The sequence below is a fragment of the Eptesicus fuscus genome, chromosome 4, assembly GCF_027574615.1.
Source record: "Eptesicus fuscus isolate TK198812 chromosome 4, DD_ASM_mEF_20220401, whole genome shotgun sequence".
In the NCBI taxonomy this organism is placed as follows: Eukaryota; Metazoa; Chordata; class Mammalia; order Chiroptera; family Vespertilionidae; genus Eptesicus; species Eptesicus fuscus.
Genome location: NC_072476.1, coordinates 71,721,836 through 71,738,834, shown reverse-complemented (window position 1 = coordinate 71,738,834; position 16,999 = coordinate 71,721,836). Strand labels below are relative to the sequence as shown.

General features: G+C 35.0%; 1 protein-coding gene across 2 annotated transcripts in view; it reads right to left on the bottom strand.

Moving 5' to 3' along the window:
* Positions 1–16,999, bottom strand: part of WDR41 (WD repeat domain 41) — a 130,223-nt gene that overhangs the window by 26,171 nt on the left and 87,053 nt on the right. For both annotated transcript variants that reach the window (XM_054715138.1, XM_008161959.3), the window contains 4 exons: positions 13,003–13,051; positions 11,782–11,913; positions 9,307–9,369; positions 1,915–2,026 (listed from right to left, as the gene is read on the bottom strand). In XM_054715138.1, coding sequence (XP_054571113.1) covers positions 1,915–2,026; positions 9,307–9,369; positions 11,782–11,913; positions 13,003–13,051 — 356 coding nt within the window. The remainder of the gene's footprint in view (positions 1–1,914; positions 2,027–9,306; positions 9,370–11,781; positions 11,914–13,002; positions 13,052–16,999) is intronic.

Genomic DNA, 16,999 nt, shown 5'->3' with positions numbered 1-16,999 from the left:
TCTTATTTTTAAAGATTGCCATAGCCATTTCAACCTTCAGCTACCACCAACCTGATCAATCAGCAGCCTTCAATGTTGAAGTAAGACCCTCTACAATCAAAAAAGATTATGATTCACTGAAGACCTAGATGATGGTTAGCATTTTTTACCAATAAAATATTTTTAATTAAGTTATATACATTTTTTAGACAGACTGCTATTATACACTTAATAGACTACAGTATAGTGTAACTTTAATATGTACTAGGAAACCAAAAAAATCATGACTCACTTTATTGAAATATTCGCTTTACTGTGGTAGTTTGGAACCAAACCTGCACTATCTCCAAGGTATGTCTGTACTAATTATTCATGGAGTAAAATTCACATATGACCACAGGCTAATGTAAGAAATATGAACATGTAAATAAAGAGATATAATTCATGAAAATAGTAAACATAAAAATACATTCTAGATTCAAACAAGATTACTAGTGGTATAATGTTGACTTCAAAGGTTAAACTGTAAATCCCAATAAGGTATGGATTTAATTTTGCTACGATATCACATTATTTTCATGGTATCTACCTAATAAAAGAGTAACATGCTAATTGACTGTACCTTCATGACGCCCACCAGCCAGTCAGTAGTGAGTATGCAAATTAACCCAACAAAGATGGCAGGTTAATTTGCATACACAGGCGCCGAGCAGCTGGGGGGGCGGGACACTTGCATCGTCGCCATGGTGACAACGCAGGCATTCCGCACCACCCCAGCCGCTCCAGGCCTCTGGGCAGCATGGGAAGGCAGAAAGGCGGATCTGGGCCGGAGCAAAGACGGTGCCGGCAGCCAGGGGAAGGAAGGCCCATTCTTGCACGAATCTTCGTGCATTGGGCCTCTAGTTTTATATTATCTATGTAGAAATAAGCTATTTTCAATTATGAACTATATATTCAATTCACGGAGCTCCTACTACCTTTAAGATGTCAATAATTAATAATATTCTTTATAACATGTCCATGGGTTCATTTGATTACTTTTAGAACAGAAATAGTTAATAGTGTATCACATAACTTCAAGGTTACTGTCATTTAAATTTACTCATTTAGCCAAAACCAGTTTGGCTCAGTGGATAGAGCATTGGCCTGCGGACTCAAGGGTCCCAGGTTCGATTCCAGTCAAGGGCATGTACCTTGGTTGTGGGCACAGGCTCAGTAGGGGGTGTGCAAGAGGCAGCTGATAGATGTTTCTCTCTCATCGATGTTTCTAACTCTCTATCCCTCTCTCTTCCTCTCTGTAAAAAATCGATAAAATATATATATTTTTTAAAATTTACTCATTTATACTTAAATGTTTTTACTCTGAATAAATTTTAATTCTTTACAATCCTTGGTATCTATAGAAGTCAAAATTGATTTTTTTTTCTGTTAAAACAAAAAAATGTCTGTCAACAGAATTCTGAGAAAATAGAATTTTGTTAGTAAGTTTACTCATGAATAAACTTTTTAGTAAAACCAAATGTAAAATGAGGTCATCCTTAGAAATCTATTGAAAGACAAGTGATCCCCCAAAAAATTTTTAAAGTGCTATTGTAAAGCCACAAAAGTGCTTTCAGGTATCAACATGCTCATCAAACTCCGTTTAGAGTTTGATGATCATATATTAAAAAGTTTTTCTTAACCACTTTGAGAAATTCTGTTAGAAGGGATGAGGAAGCCAAAAGGAGGGGAATCTTCTCCTTCCAATATGGGATGAAAATATATTTTACACAACCCTTCACCAACCTGGAGAATATGGCTACATGTTATATACAGAACTGCTAAGAAAAGTACCGCCCCCGCCCCCCTTTGTTCATGGAAAGTCTCTTTGAAGATTCACTGTGTCTTTTAGAGTCTGTCACTCATGGTTCACAATTACCTTAATTTGTTTTTTACCTGTATCAGAAAGGTGACTAGTCTTACATAGGAGATCTAATTTTCGGTTCCACACACATAGGTCATTCCCACCAGACAGCCAAACATCTAGTCTCTGAAGAACAGTTAAACACTGCAAAATTTGAGAAATATATGTAAGTTTAGAAGTTCATGCTTTCATTGGAGGTTTTAAAATATGTCCCAAATTCTTTGATACCCTTTCCTTCAAAATGTGAAGCTTAATTACCCTCCCCTTGAATGTAGGCTCTACTAAGTGACTAGCTTCTAATGAATAGAATGTGGCAGAAAGGATAGTGTGTGACTTATAAAGACATGAGACACATGGTGGTTTCCTCCTTGCTCTCTCTTAGATTTCTCTCTCTAGGGCAAACACACACAAGCAGCCACATGGAGAAAGACCCCCCTGGCAAGAAAGTGAAGCCTCTGTACAACCACCAACACTTCCTAAGTATGTGAGTCCCGTAGCAACCTCCAAATGCAGTCAAGCCTTCAGATGACAACATCATGAGATACTGAGTCAGAACTATCCAGCTAAGCTGCTCTCTATTCCTGACCACAAACACTGTGAGATATTTGTTTTAAGCAACTAAGTTTTGAGGTAATTTGTTATTTAATAATAGACAACTAATACACAAGGCTTGAAATAAGCTGCTTTTTAAAATAAAACTGAAAATATGGCCTTAGATTTTATGTATCTTCAAATTAATATCATTAATACTGAAAGTATTTTAAGGTCTGTAGAAGTCCTTGATCTTTAACTAGAGGCCCGGTGCATGAAAATTCATGCACTGGGGGGGGGGGGGGGGGTCCCTCAGCCTGTCCTTCCCCCCTCACAGTCCGGGAGCCCTCAGGAGCGGGAGGCGACCTGGCAATCAGCCCCATCACACCTCTACTGCTGCCACTGCTGGCAGTGCAAGCCTCAGCCAGCCCTGGTTACCTGAGCCTCAGGCAGCCCTGGGTGGCTGGGCAGCCGCCATCTGAGACTTGCCTGTACCTTGGGCCAGCCCTGGGTGGCTGGGGGGTTGAGGGGACTGGGGGACTTCGGAGGCAGGCACGCAGGGCGGGCCGGGCCTTGCCGCACACCTGCTGCCCCACCGGGGCTGAGGGGACTGGGTTGGGTGCCGCCATCTTTGAGGGTGGGGCAATCAATTAGCATATTCCCTCATTGGCTGTGGGCGCCACCATCTTTGAGGGTGTGGTGGTCAATTAGCATATTCCCTCCTTATTGGCTGTGGGCGTCACCATCTTTGTGATGGTGTGAGGGTCAATTAGCATATTCCCTCTTTATTAGATAGGATGGTACTTTAAACTCCACACCTTTTTTTTTTTTAAATATATTTTATTGATTTTTTACAGAGAGGAAGGGAGAGGGATAGAGAGCTAGAAACATCGATGAGAGAGAAACATCGATCAGCTGCCTCCTGCACACCCCCCACTGGGGATGTGCCCACAACCAAGGCACATGCCCTTGACTGGAATCGAACCTGGGACCCTTCAGTCCACAGGCCGACGCTCTATCCACTGAGCCAAACCGGTTTCGGCAACTCCACACCTTTAATAGCACTTTCCTCACCCACTGACTCAAGTGAGCACAAGGGCAAGAACAAGTGAAAATAATAAAAACAAAAAGGACAAGGTTCTGCCTGGAATAGGGTGGGATTGCTTTTAAAACTGCTGGAATAATAAAGGTTGAAAATGATCAATGCAGTTTATCTTTTAAGAGGTCCTTCCCTACTTCTATATGAATTTTAGGATCAGCTTGTCAAATTTTTGTATCAGTACTTTTATTCCTTTGTATTACCAAATACTATTCTACTGTATGAATATACCATATTTGATCCTTTCACCAGTTAATGGACCTTCAGGTTGTTTCCACTTTTGGGCTATTATGACTATTGCTATGAGAACTCACGTACATGGTTTTGTATGGACACACATTTTCGTTTCTCCTGGGAATATCTAAGAATGAAACTTCTGGGTCAAATGACAACTCTGTTTAAACCTTTGCACTCGCTTGCTTTTTTCTCGATTCCTTTATTCTACTTGGGATTTTAATTTTTTAAATACCCCAGATTTTACAAAGCGCGGCAGTAGAATAAAAAACTGGAGTTTCTTTTCATACAAACTTATTTATTTGGATTTTTTTATATTTCAAATTATTGATACATTCAAACAGTATAAAAAGAGCTGCTACCGATGCTAACCGTGTTGAGTCACACTCGACATCTGAGTGCAAAAGGTTAACACTTATGAGCTGTCAAACTATTTTCCAAGGAGGGTATACTCTTTTACAATCCCACCAGCAATGTATAAGGGTTCCATTTCTCTACATCCTTATCAACACTTATTACCTGTCTTTTAGGTATTACCCCTCTAGTGTATGCGAAATAGTATCACATTATGGTTTTAGCTTACATTTCTCTAATATACAATGATGCTGAGCTTCTTTTCATGTGCTTATTGACCATTTGCATATCTTCTTTGGAAAAATATCTTTCAAATTCTTGGTCTATTTTTAATTGGGTTGTCTTTTATTGCTATGTTGTAAGAGTTCTTTATGTATTCAGCATACATGTTCCTTATCAGATATATGATCTGCAAATATCTTATTCTGTGGGTTGACTTTCACTTTCTTGATGTTTTTTTAAGCATAAAAGCTATTCATTTTTATTAAGTCCAATTTATCATTTTTTCTTCTGTTGCTATGGTTTTGCTGGCATATCTAAGATACCTAATCCAAGGTCACAAAGATTTACTCCTATATTTCTTCTAAGAGTATCATAATTTCTGCTCTTACATTTTTGTCTTTGATCCATTTTAAATTAATTTTTGGATAGGGCATGAGGTAGGGATTCAATTTCATTATTTCATATGAGGATATCAAGTTGACCCAGCATTATTGCTGAGAGGACTATTCTTTCTCTTATTAAAGGGTCTTAACACCCTTGTTAAAAATCAATTGACCACATATATAAGATTTTATTTCTAGACTCTCAAGTCTATTCCATTGAACTGTATATCTATCCTTATGCCAGTACCACACTGTCTTGATTACTACAGTTTTGTAGTAAATTTTCAAATTGGGAAGCTTGCATCTTGCAACTTTGTTATTTCTTTTCAAGATTATTCTAGCTATTCTAGGGTCCCCTGCACTTCTATATCAATTTCTGCAAAACAAAAACAAGAACATAGGAAAAGACACCTTGTTGGGATTTTGGTAGAGATTGTGTCCAATACGTAGATAGGGTAGTACTGCAATCTTAACCATATTAAATCTGATCCATGAATATGGAATATCTTTTCATTTACTTAGATTTTCTTTAGTTTCTTTCAACAATGTTTTGTAGCTTTTGGTGTACAAGTCACCTATTACTTCTTTAAATTTATTTCTAAGCATATTATTCTTTTGGATGCTACTGTAAATGAATTGTTTTCTTAATTTCATTTTTGAATGTTCACTGCTAGTATATAGAAATACAATTAATTTTGTATACTGAACTGTATCCTGAAACTTTGCTAAATCCATTTTTAGTTCTAATAGATTTGTTATTGATATAGAATTTTCTATATAGTTATTTTTTTCTATATAGTTTTATGTATTCCTTTCCAATGTGGATGCCTTTTCTCTTTTATTGTCTAATTGCCCTGGGTCAGAACCTCCAGTACAACATTAAATAGAAATGCCAAGAGTAGACATCCTTCTTTGTTCCTGATCTCAGGGGGAAAGTATTCAGTCAGTCATTTACCATTAATACAATGTTAGCTGTGGGGCTTTCATAGATGCCCTTCATTAGGTTGAGGAAGTTCTCACCTATTCCTAGTTTACTGAGTACTGTACTTTTATCTTGAGGTGTTGGGATTCTGTCAAATGCTTTCTCTACATCTATTGAGATGACTTTTTTTTGGTCCTTTATTCTTACTACTAGAGGCCCGGTGCACAAAATTCGTGCACTCGTGTGTGTGTGTGGGGGGGGGGGGGTCCTCAGCCCTGGCCTGTGTCCTCTAGCAGTCTGGGAGCCATTGGGGGTTGTCTGACTACCGCGGAGGCAAAAGAGGCTCCCGCCACTGCTGCTGCCCTTGCCAGCTGTGAGCCCGGCTTCTAGCTGAGCAGTGCTCCCCCTGTCAGAGTGCACTGACCACCTGCCCCCTGATGGTCAGTGAGTGTCATAGTGACCAGTGGTTCCACCATTTGGTTGATTTGCATATTAGCCTTTTATTATATAGGACTAGTGGCCCGGTGAATGAAATTCATGCACAGGGGGGAGTGGGTGTCCCTCAGCCCAGCCTGCACCCTCTCCAATCTGGGACCCCTCAAGGGATGTCCAACTGCCGGTTTAGGCCCGATCCTAAAATGGCAGTCAGACATTCCCTCGCAATCCAGGACTGCTGGCTCCTAACTGCTCACCTGCCTGCCTGCCTGATCACCCTTAACCACTCTGCCTGCCAGACTTCTTGCCCCCAACTGCCCACCCTTGCTGACCTGATCATCCCCAACTGTCCCCGTCGGTCTGCTCACCCCCAACTGACCCCCCTGCTGGCCTGATCGCCCCCAACTGCCCTCCACCAGCCTGCTCGCCCCCAACTGCCCTCCCCTCCTGGCCTGATCGCCCCTAACTGCCTCTGCCTCAGGCCCCACCACCATGGCTTTGTCCAGAAGGACATCCGGAAGGTCTCCCGAAAGGTCTCCCAGTCTAATTAGCATATTACCCTTTTATTAGTATAGATGGTATATTACATTGATTGAATATTCAAATGTTAAACTAAACTCATATTTTATGATAAATCTCACGTGGTCATGATATATAAGCCTTTTTATTCATTACTAGATTTAGTTTTCATTTACTGCTTTTGTTACTCAACATCTTATTAGAATTTTCCAAACTCTTTGTGTATTCTTCTGAAATACAATTTTTAGCATATATATCATAATTTAACTATTTTCCTATAAGACATTTAGGATACTGCCAATCATCCATTTATAAAATATATTTGCAATATATACTTCTGTTCATAAATCTCTGCCCACATTTATTATTTTCTTTAAAGAGTTTTCTAGAAGTTGAATCACTGGTCAATTCATGTAATCTTTTTTTTTTTTTTTTTTTTAGATTCATTCATAATGCCAAACTACCTTCCAGAAGAGCATATCAAGTTATACCCTCAACAGCAATTAAAATGCCAATTTCACCATCTCCTTGCAAATACCAACCTTTATAAAAACTTTACTAGTTCAAAAAATAAAAAACAGTATTTCTTATATATATTAGGGATCCTAATTTCTTTAATAAATTATGCTCAAAAACAATTTTAACCATTGAACTAAAGTGAGTAAAATGCTATTTTTAATGATTTTTAATGTGAAACTGGATCATAGGAGTAAATAAAACTGTCTAGCTGATTCACATTACAGTAAAAGCCCTTATATAAAGTACTTTCACCATGCTGGAATTAGGCACTTTTTATTAAACAGTTCATGAAACAGCTCACCAAAGGAATTTCCCCAATACACTAAATTTTTTCTCTTTCCCTGTTCCTTCAATTCATGTGTTTCATCTGAAACCTAATGAGCTCAGACAGAAAACAAGAGTATTTTTTAAGGAATTTAAAAAAGGTATCTTTCAGATCACATAAAGCATAGAGATTTGATTAAGTCAATACTTAAATGGCCTCTTCAAAGACAGTACATTGTTAAATTGGATACAGCATACAGTAAATGGTACTTTCTTCCCCATAAACTTTACTAAATTGATAATTAGAAGAGCATAGTAGCATGAGATGGCTACCAGAGATACTGCCTTTCAGGAAAAAAATGATATACAATGACAATTGGCACACAGCAATTCTTTATCCTTTTTTTATTTATTTATTATTTTTTTGTTTGTTTTCTTAAGTGTTGGCTCCAATTTAGAGATCAGTTATCTTTAAAGCAAGAGAAAACATTATCTCATTTTACTAGCTTCTTTCTCCAAACTTGCTCACATTATTGAAAGACACATTTCTGAGAACATTTAAGGTAATTTCTTCTATAGGAATCAAAGTAACCAAGTGTTATCCAAGTTTATTTCTCCAGCATGTAGCAGAGTTCCTTTCATGTAATAAGCCCCAATTAATAACTGTAAAATGAATGAACCTAATAGTAGCAACCAATTAGCCCCATAAAATTTTGTTTTGGAACTAAGTAACTGACATCTTTTTTCTTAGGACTAATTTATCCTACTAATTATTTCTCTTTGTTGTTGACACTATTACAGATGTCCCTCTTTCCCTGCCCTTTGCTTCCCTCCACCCAGGCCCGCCCTGCCATTAGTCATCACCACATTACTGTCTGTGTCCATGGGCTATACATATATGCATACATGTTCTTTGGTTAATCTCTTTCAGTCTCCCCACCCACCCACTTCCCTTCTGATATCTGTCAGTCTGTTGTCTGTTCTATGTATCCATGCCTCTGGTCCTATCTTATTTGTATGTTTATTTTTTTTCATTAGATTCCACATATAAGTGAGATTATGTGATACTTGTCTTTCTCTGACTGGCTTATTTCAATTAGTGTAATAAGCTCCCAGATCCATCCATGCTGTCACAAAGGGTAAGAGTTCCTTCTTTTTTTTACAGTTGCATAGTATTCCATTGTGTAAATGACATCCTTTTTATCCACTCATCTACTGATGGGCACCTGAGCTGTTTCCAGATCTTGGCTATTGTAAACATATCTTATCTTTATGACTTTATAGAAGCCAGAGTGTGAGGGACAAATGATTCTATGTTTTTATTTCAAACTATGAAGAAACATACTAACTACTGCTAGAGTCATTCTGCAAGGACTGCCTCTTTTTACAATTACTTACTAAAAACATACTAGGTATTACCTTTTTCCTTATCCTGCTATAGAGATTCATCGCTTGCTCTAACTTCAAATTCAAACATTCTAGGATTTAAAATATATACTTCCAAAAATCTAATCTTAGAAGAATAAAATAACTGTAACTATGTGTGGAAGAAATAATTTTTTAAAATATATTTTTTTATAGATTTCAGAGAGGAAGAAAGAGAGAGAGATAGAAATATCAATGATGAGAGAGAATCATTAATTGGCTGCCTCCTACACATCCTCTACTGGGGAGGGAGGGGGAAGGGAAATTGAGCCGCAACCAGGGCATGTGCCCTTGGCCAGAATCGAACCTGGGAACCCTTAGTCTGCAAGTCCAACTAAAAGTGCTTTATAAGAACTTTTTCTGTAATGTGAATCATTACAGGCTCTATCCACTGAGCCAAACCAGTTAGGGCAAGAAGAAATAATTTTTTAACCTACAAAAGTAATTTCATCAAACTTAACAGTTTTTTCTCGACAAAAAAAAATTATTACCATAAAATATCAGCTTATGATCTTACCTTTACAGTAGACTGGAAGCATGACACTTTTTGAACTTGCCTGCCAGTATCACAATTCCATACCTAAATTTATGTTAAGAAATAATTTCTAAACATTTCAAATCTTATAACTTTTCCAATAATTAAGTCACAAATGTCACACATTTAGGTAGAAAATAAGGCATAAAATATTTAGTGTTTGCACTACTACAAAAATTAATTCATATAGTGAGTCATCAACTTAGCACAGTAGGCTTACAACCTACAATAATTTTCAGGTAAATTTTACTGTCAAACTATTTGAAAATGCCAACAGAAAGAATGGTCTGAAAACTGAATCTTTATAGACATTAAATATTGCAACTGTTTAAATTTTAAGGTTTATTCTCCAAAATAGTCCACCATATTGACTGAAAAGCTCTCTCAATGTGCATGACATAATTAACTACTGTTATCCTGATTTAAAAAAGATAGTAACAGGGTGTTCCTATTACCTGTATACATATTTAAAATAATTAGAGGACCTCTCATAAAATGTTAGTTTGACCTAAGGAGTATGACAATTTTCAAATTTTTCACACCATTTCCTATGGTAAGATACACATTTTACATCATATCTGAAAACACATTCACATAATAAATATATATAACATGTATAAATATATATGTACAAACTTTTAAGACTATCACTTGACAAATTTTTTTCAAATCTACACTTAGCATTTAATTAATGAAGTTTTAGTTAATAGTGAAGGCCCAAGCTGAGTTAATTTAAAATTCGCCTGAGTAAAAGAACTGCCAGCAAAGCACCCTGGAATTATTTTCAACAAAGTCATTCAGCAAAGGAAATTAGCCTATACCATCATTTGTAAGTACAGTTTATACTGATATTGTCCCAACTACTCATCTCTGAACTATACTGTAATAGTAATTTTAATAATTGCCTCTAAGTAGTACTTTAGGAATCATCTAATAAAAAAGCATTTTAAATTCTGCTTTTGCAGAGGTTATACTGATACTGAAAACAAATAAAAAAAGAGCTTTAGTCCATAAAATATTTGCCTCAATAGAGCAGTAGCAATAAAGCTACCCTGACCTAAAAATGAGTGAATTTTATGCCCTTGTTTACATAATACTGTAATCCCCTCACAATTTATCACCATTTAAATATCTTCTTAAAATGTTTTCACCTATTGGCAACTTGTCTAGAAATCACTTTTGTTGAGAAGCTTGTTTAAGTGTCCTAAAGTATGTATGTGGTTTATAGAAGCCTGAGGAACACTGACTCCTTTGAAACTTGTTTCACTAATGCTTGAAGCTAGTTAAACAGAATTTTCAATGAGCATAGGCTTTTTAAAAGTAATCTATGGTAACTTAAAAAAAAAAAAAAAGGTCATGAGAGATTACAGTTATCCATAGCATTTGGCTATGGCCTTCACAAATCCAAATTCCTTATAAAAAGATTAAGGGGCTAAATCTGTTTAAGGAAAATATTTTTTAAATATATTTTTATTGATTTCATAGAGGAAGGGAGAGAGAGAGAGAAACATCATCAATGATGAGAATCATTGATCGGCTGACTCCTGCATGCCCCCTACTGGGGACTGAGCCTGCAACCTGGGCATGTGCCTTGACAGGGAATCGAACCTTGACCTCCTGGTTCATTGGTCACTGCTCAACCACTGAAAAACACTGGCCAGGCTAAGAAAAATATTTTAAAAGGCAGTATTATTATATAGTGGTTCAGAACTCGGCTCTGCAGTCAGACTGCTTACCTTCTACCCTATACTGGCCGCATGATCTTGGACAAGTTACTTAACCTCTCTTTGCCTCTAATATCTGTGAATGAGAACAAAAATACTTATTATAAAAATCAAATAGATTTATATAAAACAAAACAATGTGTGGCACATGTAAGCACTTTATAAAATGCCATTACATTTTAAAATTTTACCTAAAAGTAAGGGGGAAAGAAAGGTAACATACTTTTTAAATTTTATTTTTAAATACTAAATAGTAATATTAAACACTGAGCCAATGGCAATTCACTTTTCTGTCAGACTGGGTTCTCAAAAGATTCTTATGGGTTGGGGCCATTAACTTTTTTTTGCTGTACAATGAGCAGAAAAAAAAACCCAAAGTAAATTATTTTCCTGTCCAACTGATCTTTATTTCCCTAAATTTAAAAGCAAACTGAGATACTAAGTATTTTTAAGCTAATTTTCTCCATTTCATCTATTTTATATAATAGTAACTCTAGAAAGAACAGTTTAATCATGGGGTTTCCATCAATAATACACCTTAACCTGCTATTTCAGTCTAATACTTTTCAGATGCCTAATGCTTTAAAGAAGTGTTTTATGAAAGCCAGAACAAAATCATTTTTGGTAAAACAGGAATGTGCAAACAGGCCCCAAGAGCCTAAAGACTAATAATATATATACTGGTCCCTTGGATCACTATAGGGACTTCACTCTCTTCCAAACTAAAGGATACAATAACTGTTCTATCAGCAGAAGCTGTCAAGATGAGCTGATTTTTTTCTTCACATGCTTCCAAGGAAGGAAATGTAATAATAGCTGTTATCTTTTGAGTGTGTCCATTGAGTTCCAAAAGTTTTTCTCCTGTCTGAAATACCAATGAAAATGTTAACAGGTTCATTATTTCACAAGTTAAATAACGTTAACAACACTAAGAAGAATCACTATGTAGAAAATGCATACATTCTATTTGAAATTACTTAGCCATAAACAATTTCTGATAGATAATATAAATTTTAGCATATTTCATATAAAATTTAAATATTCTTTCCATATTATTTTAAGAATATAATTGGATAAATTAAGCATAAAAATATCAGTAACTTAATCTGTAGGAAAAAAATAGAAAGTCCTTCTTATCCAAATATTTGTTATTTAAGTCTCCACAGTTATACAGTTGTGGAAGGGAAAAAAAGTCAGCAACAAATATATCTATATCCAATAATGTATCAACTACTCATAAAGTTAGCCTCCACTCCACCTCTATTTAATAGCAACAGCTATTCCCACCCATCAGACTCTCATGGACTTCCCAAGTAGTAAACATACTATAAAACACAAAGTAAATATGACAAATTGCAAATCTTTCCAAGGTTACAAGATTTCATGAATGTAGGAACATGTTAAAGAACTCCTATAATCACAGGCAAAGCCATTGAAAAATGAGGATCTGACAGATCAGACCATGAGAGAAGATAGATACTTCAAAAGAGAATAACCTGAGTATCAAAGGATCAGGAAGAGAGGTCTCAGAGGAATCTGGTTAAGCCTTAAGTATTTTTTTAAATAAGCCTTTTATTATATTGCTATTAAGTTCAAACATGAGAAGCATGTTACATCATGTAATCATCACTTTTGAAAGAAAAATTGCCACAAAAATCAACACTTGATTCATTTTCAGAGTCGTTACATAATTGCTGGTAAGTTTTGTTCGGTAAGATTAAACTTTTATTTTCATATCTTGGTATTTGTTTCTCAGGAAAAAATCTTTATTAAAAAAGTTTCTATTATGAAATATTGGCTCCCAATTTAAATGAAATCTTCCCAAGTATGCCTTTTCAAGTATTAATTAGTCTGTCTACTAATATGCAGGTATATCCCCAGATAGTGTTTATGAATGTATACTCAACTATACAGTCATATCTTTATTACACAATCCAACAAAATCAATACACACCTGGGCATTCCACACAACTACAAGTCCATCATCACCAGCAGATGCAAATCTGGTTAAAGAAAAAAAGTTAAAAAATAAATCATTGGTGACATTTAAGTGCTAAGATTACTAAGAACCATCAAACCTTATTACTGATATTCTGGTTTACTAATATTAATGCAGATTAAGTTATTTAAGCTAATTTAGCAAATATCGACGAATACTGGCTAGGATTTGTGCCAGGTACTGAGGAATCATTTACAGTGTTACAATTAATAAACTGCAATAAAATTATATATAAACCCTGACTTGTGACATAAAGCCAAGCTGAGGAACAGCTTCACCGAGAAGTGATATTCCAGAAGTGGAAAAAAGAAACCATGTCCTTAGATAAATTAATTATTTCTATTCCTTTCTCTGTAAAAATACTCTAACTACTTTTTAAAGCCAATATCATATTTTATTTTTGCCCATAACACTAGGACACAAAAATTACTTTGTTCCTGAATTTTATCCCTATATAAGATTCCTAAAATTTAATTACTTCAGTCAAGTAACATTTTCTTTAACACCCCAAACTGGGCTTCAAGTTCAAATTTCTCAGATTCAGTTTCAAAGTCTCACATGCACCTGTTGTCTTCACTGGCTCAGACAAATCCTATAATTAGTACCCACTTCAAAACCATTTGGTTACATCTCCTACTATAGGAGCTAAAAGATTATCCAGTAGATAGGAAATTGGCCAAATACAGTCTGACAGTCTGTTAATAGCATCTGAATATAGAACTACGTATTTTTTAATTGGAAAGGGACTTTAAAACTACCTAGGTTACAAGCTAGAAACCACACAAAGTTATTGTAAAATCCATGCTTAACACTTAATTTTTCAAAATGAAATAATGAAGTACATAAAAGATCTGAATACTAAAAAGAAAACTTATTTTTAAATTAAATATATAATTTATTATGGTTAATTACATACATTTTCTGGATTACAATACTTAACAATCCCTTTAGTATCAAAAATAGTTGCTAGATGTCTTTACTAGCTTATGTTTCTAGACCTATCGATTTATTTTTATTTGTATAGTGATGATGGGAGAACAGTACTTGCGGTCTTAAGTTTTCTTTGTTATAAAACAGCAATTTATATTGATTCTTGAAATTCTTATAATTGCTTTTCTCCATTTTAGAAGATTTCAGGTTTAAAATATACTTTTTTCTAACCTTGATTTTTAATTTGCACTCAGATGTCGAGTGTGACTCAACACGGTTAGCATCGGTAGCAGCTCTTTTTATACTCTTTGAATGTATCAATAATTTGAAATATAAAAAAATCCAAATAAATAAGTTTGTATGAAAAGAAACTCCAGTTTTTTATTCTACTGCCACGCTTTGTAAAATCTGGGGTATTTAAAAAATTAAATCCCGAGTAGAATAAAGGAATCGAGAAAAAAGCAAGCGAGTGCAAAGGGTTAACTTCTCATTGTTGTTTTATCATATCTGAATCTCATGAGTTCATGAGTTTAGAAATGATATATAAAGCATTTCACCTCAAACTTTAATTCAATCAGTAGTAAAAAGTTAAAACTAAACAATGCCCAATAGTAATGCATGAAATCACAGCCAATTTTTAGTTGCTCAGAGGTTGATTACCCAGTGGATGGATTACTCAGGCCTTTCAATTCTTATATATTCTATTGCTGCCTTTTTTTCCTACCATTTCAGTATCTATTATTACCTACTTATGAAGTTTAAAAATGCAAATCAGTTTAACTTTGCTATATATTACCTCTCATAAAATAACTATATATTATTACCGCTCATAAAATAACTATACCAAAGAACTTCCATGCATATGTGCATAACCGAAGGACACAGACAATAGTATCGTGAAGGCCTGGGGAGGGGATAGGAACAGTGGGGAAAGGGGTAGGTGTGGGGAGGGGAAAAGGGGATATCTGTAATACTTTCAACAATAAAGATAAATTTTTAAAAAATAACTGTAATAAAGGGTTGGGAGATCATTCACCAATTACAATTATCCATTCTACTAGGATGCGTAACTGAAAACTAGCTGCACTAACTATATCTGTTTACCTTAAACTAAGTCAGTTTATCCTAATTAGTCAAGCACATACTACAGCCACCTCCAATCATAAATGAAAATTCAACCCAAGAATTCCTAACACAGTAAGATATACTGTAATGGCTGAAAACAAGTAATGCACCATTTTAAAAAGAGTAATTAAAATGTCAATAAGGCTTAAGTTATGCAATGGAAGAAAGAATAGTGGCTATATTGTCATAAAATTATATATAACTATATAAAATAATTTTTTAAAAAACTCTAAATTAATAGGATGTAAGATTCCATTCTAAAGATAAGTTTTTAAGATAAATGCTTCTTTAATGATTAGCACAAAATATATTAAATGACATTTCATACTATATGTTCGGGAAATGCCAAGATCAATTATATGTGGTTCTTGTCCCAAGATATTAAAACTTAATGATTTAAAAAGGTATTGTATCAGATCTAAGACATCATCAACTATAAGATATTCTATTACTTTATGTACTATTAAGGGAAAAAATGCAGCATAATTGAAATACACCATCAATTATATGATTTATTCAAATTTTACAGATATTAAAATAAAAAAAAGGCTTTATAGAATCAATTAAATATAGTAATTGCCATATTTATTTATCTTTATAACACGGCACTTTCTAATCCAACAAATCTCTGATTATTTCTGGCAGTTTTATAGCACTAAATAATGCTTTTTCAATGAATAAGCAAACATTAAAGAGTTGCAAAGGCTCTGTAAAATAGATTGTCTTAATCTCACTTTTCTCTTATCATTATTAGTGTATCAATATATTGTCACAACAAAAATAGAAATTTGAAAAATTTTAACCAGAATTTCACCACAAAGATAAATTCCTTTTATATTTTTCATGCTCCTGTTCTTATATATTCTAACCTTCGAGTTTTCTTAACTTGAAACCAAGTCTTTAGAAATATTCATTGCCCTAGCCCAGTGGTCGGCAAACTCATTAGTCAACAGAGCCAAATATCAACAGTACAACGATTGAAATTTCTTTTGAGAGCCAAATTTTTTAAACTTAAACTTCTTCTAACGCCACTTCTTCAAAATAGACTCGCCCAGGTCGTGGTATTTTGTGGAAGAGCCACACTCAAGGGGCCAAAGAGCCGCATGTGGCTCGTGAGCCGCAGTTTGCCGACCACGGCCCTAGCTGGTTTGGCTCAGTGGATAGAGCGTCGGCCTGAGGACTAAAGGGTCCTGGGTTCAATTCCAGTCAAGGGCACATGCCCGGGTTGCAGGCTCGATCCCCAGTAGGGGGCATGCAGGAATCAGCCAATCAATGATTCTCTCTCATCATTGATGTTTCTATCTCTCCCTCTCCCTTCCTCTCTGAAATTAATAAAAATTTTTAAAAACTTTGTAAAAATATTCATTGAAACTATATAATTAAATGACTAAGCAAAAGCTATATGCACGAAAACAAGTTTAACAAGGTAGAAACATGGTTTAATGAAGACCTATATTAGAGTTCATAGAATGTTCCATCTTCTCCTCCCCTAATTATGAGACCTAATTTATTGTGAGAGTTGATGATTTACTCATTTCTTCAAGAAATATTTATTAAGCACTAACTATATAATATATATGTATGTATGTGCTGGATCCTAAGAGTAAAGATCAATGAGATAGTTCTTGCCCTTGAAGAGCTCAGTCTACATTACTCAGTAATGTTACAGGGTCCAGATCATGTACCCATTGAGAATTCTCATTTATACTTCTTTCAATTTATAGAAATCATTCCCTTTAAACACCTTCCCTTTGAACAACATCTCAGAGAAAGTACTCTGATATTGCCAACTGTGGGCTAAAAGAACAGCAAAGCTTCAGGAAGATCTATATAAAATAAAATATGTATTTTCACAATTCCTATGTCCATTACCCAAGTGCATATTTAATAGCTCTTA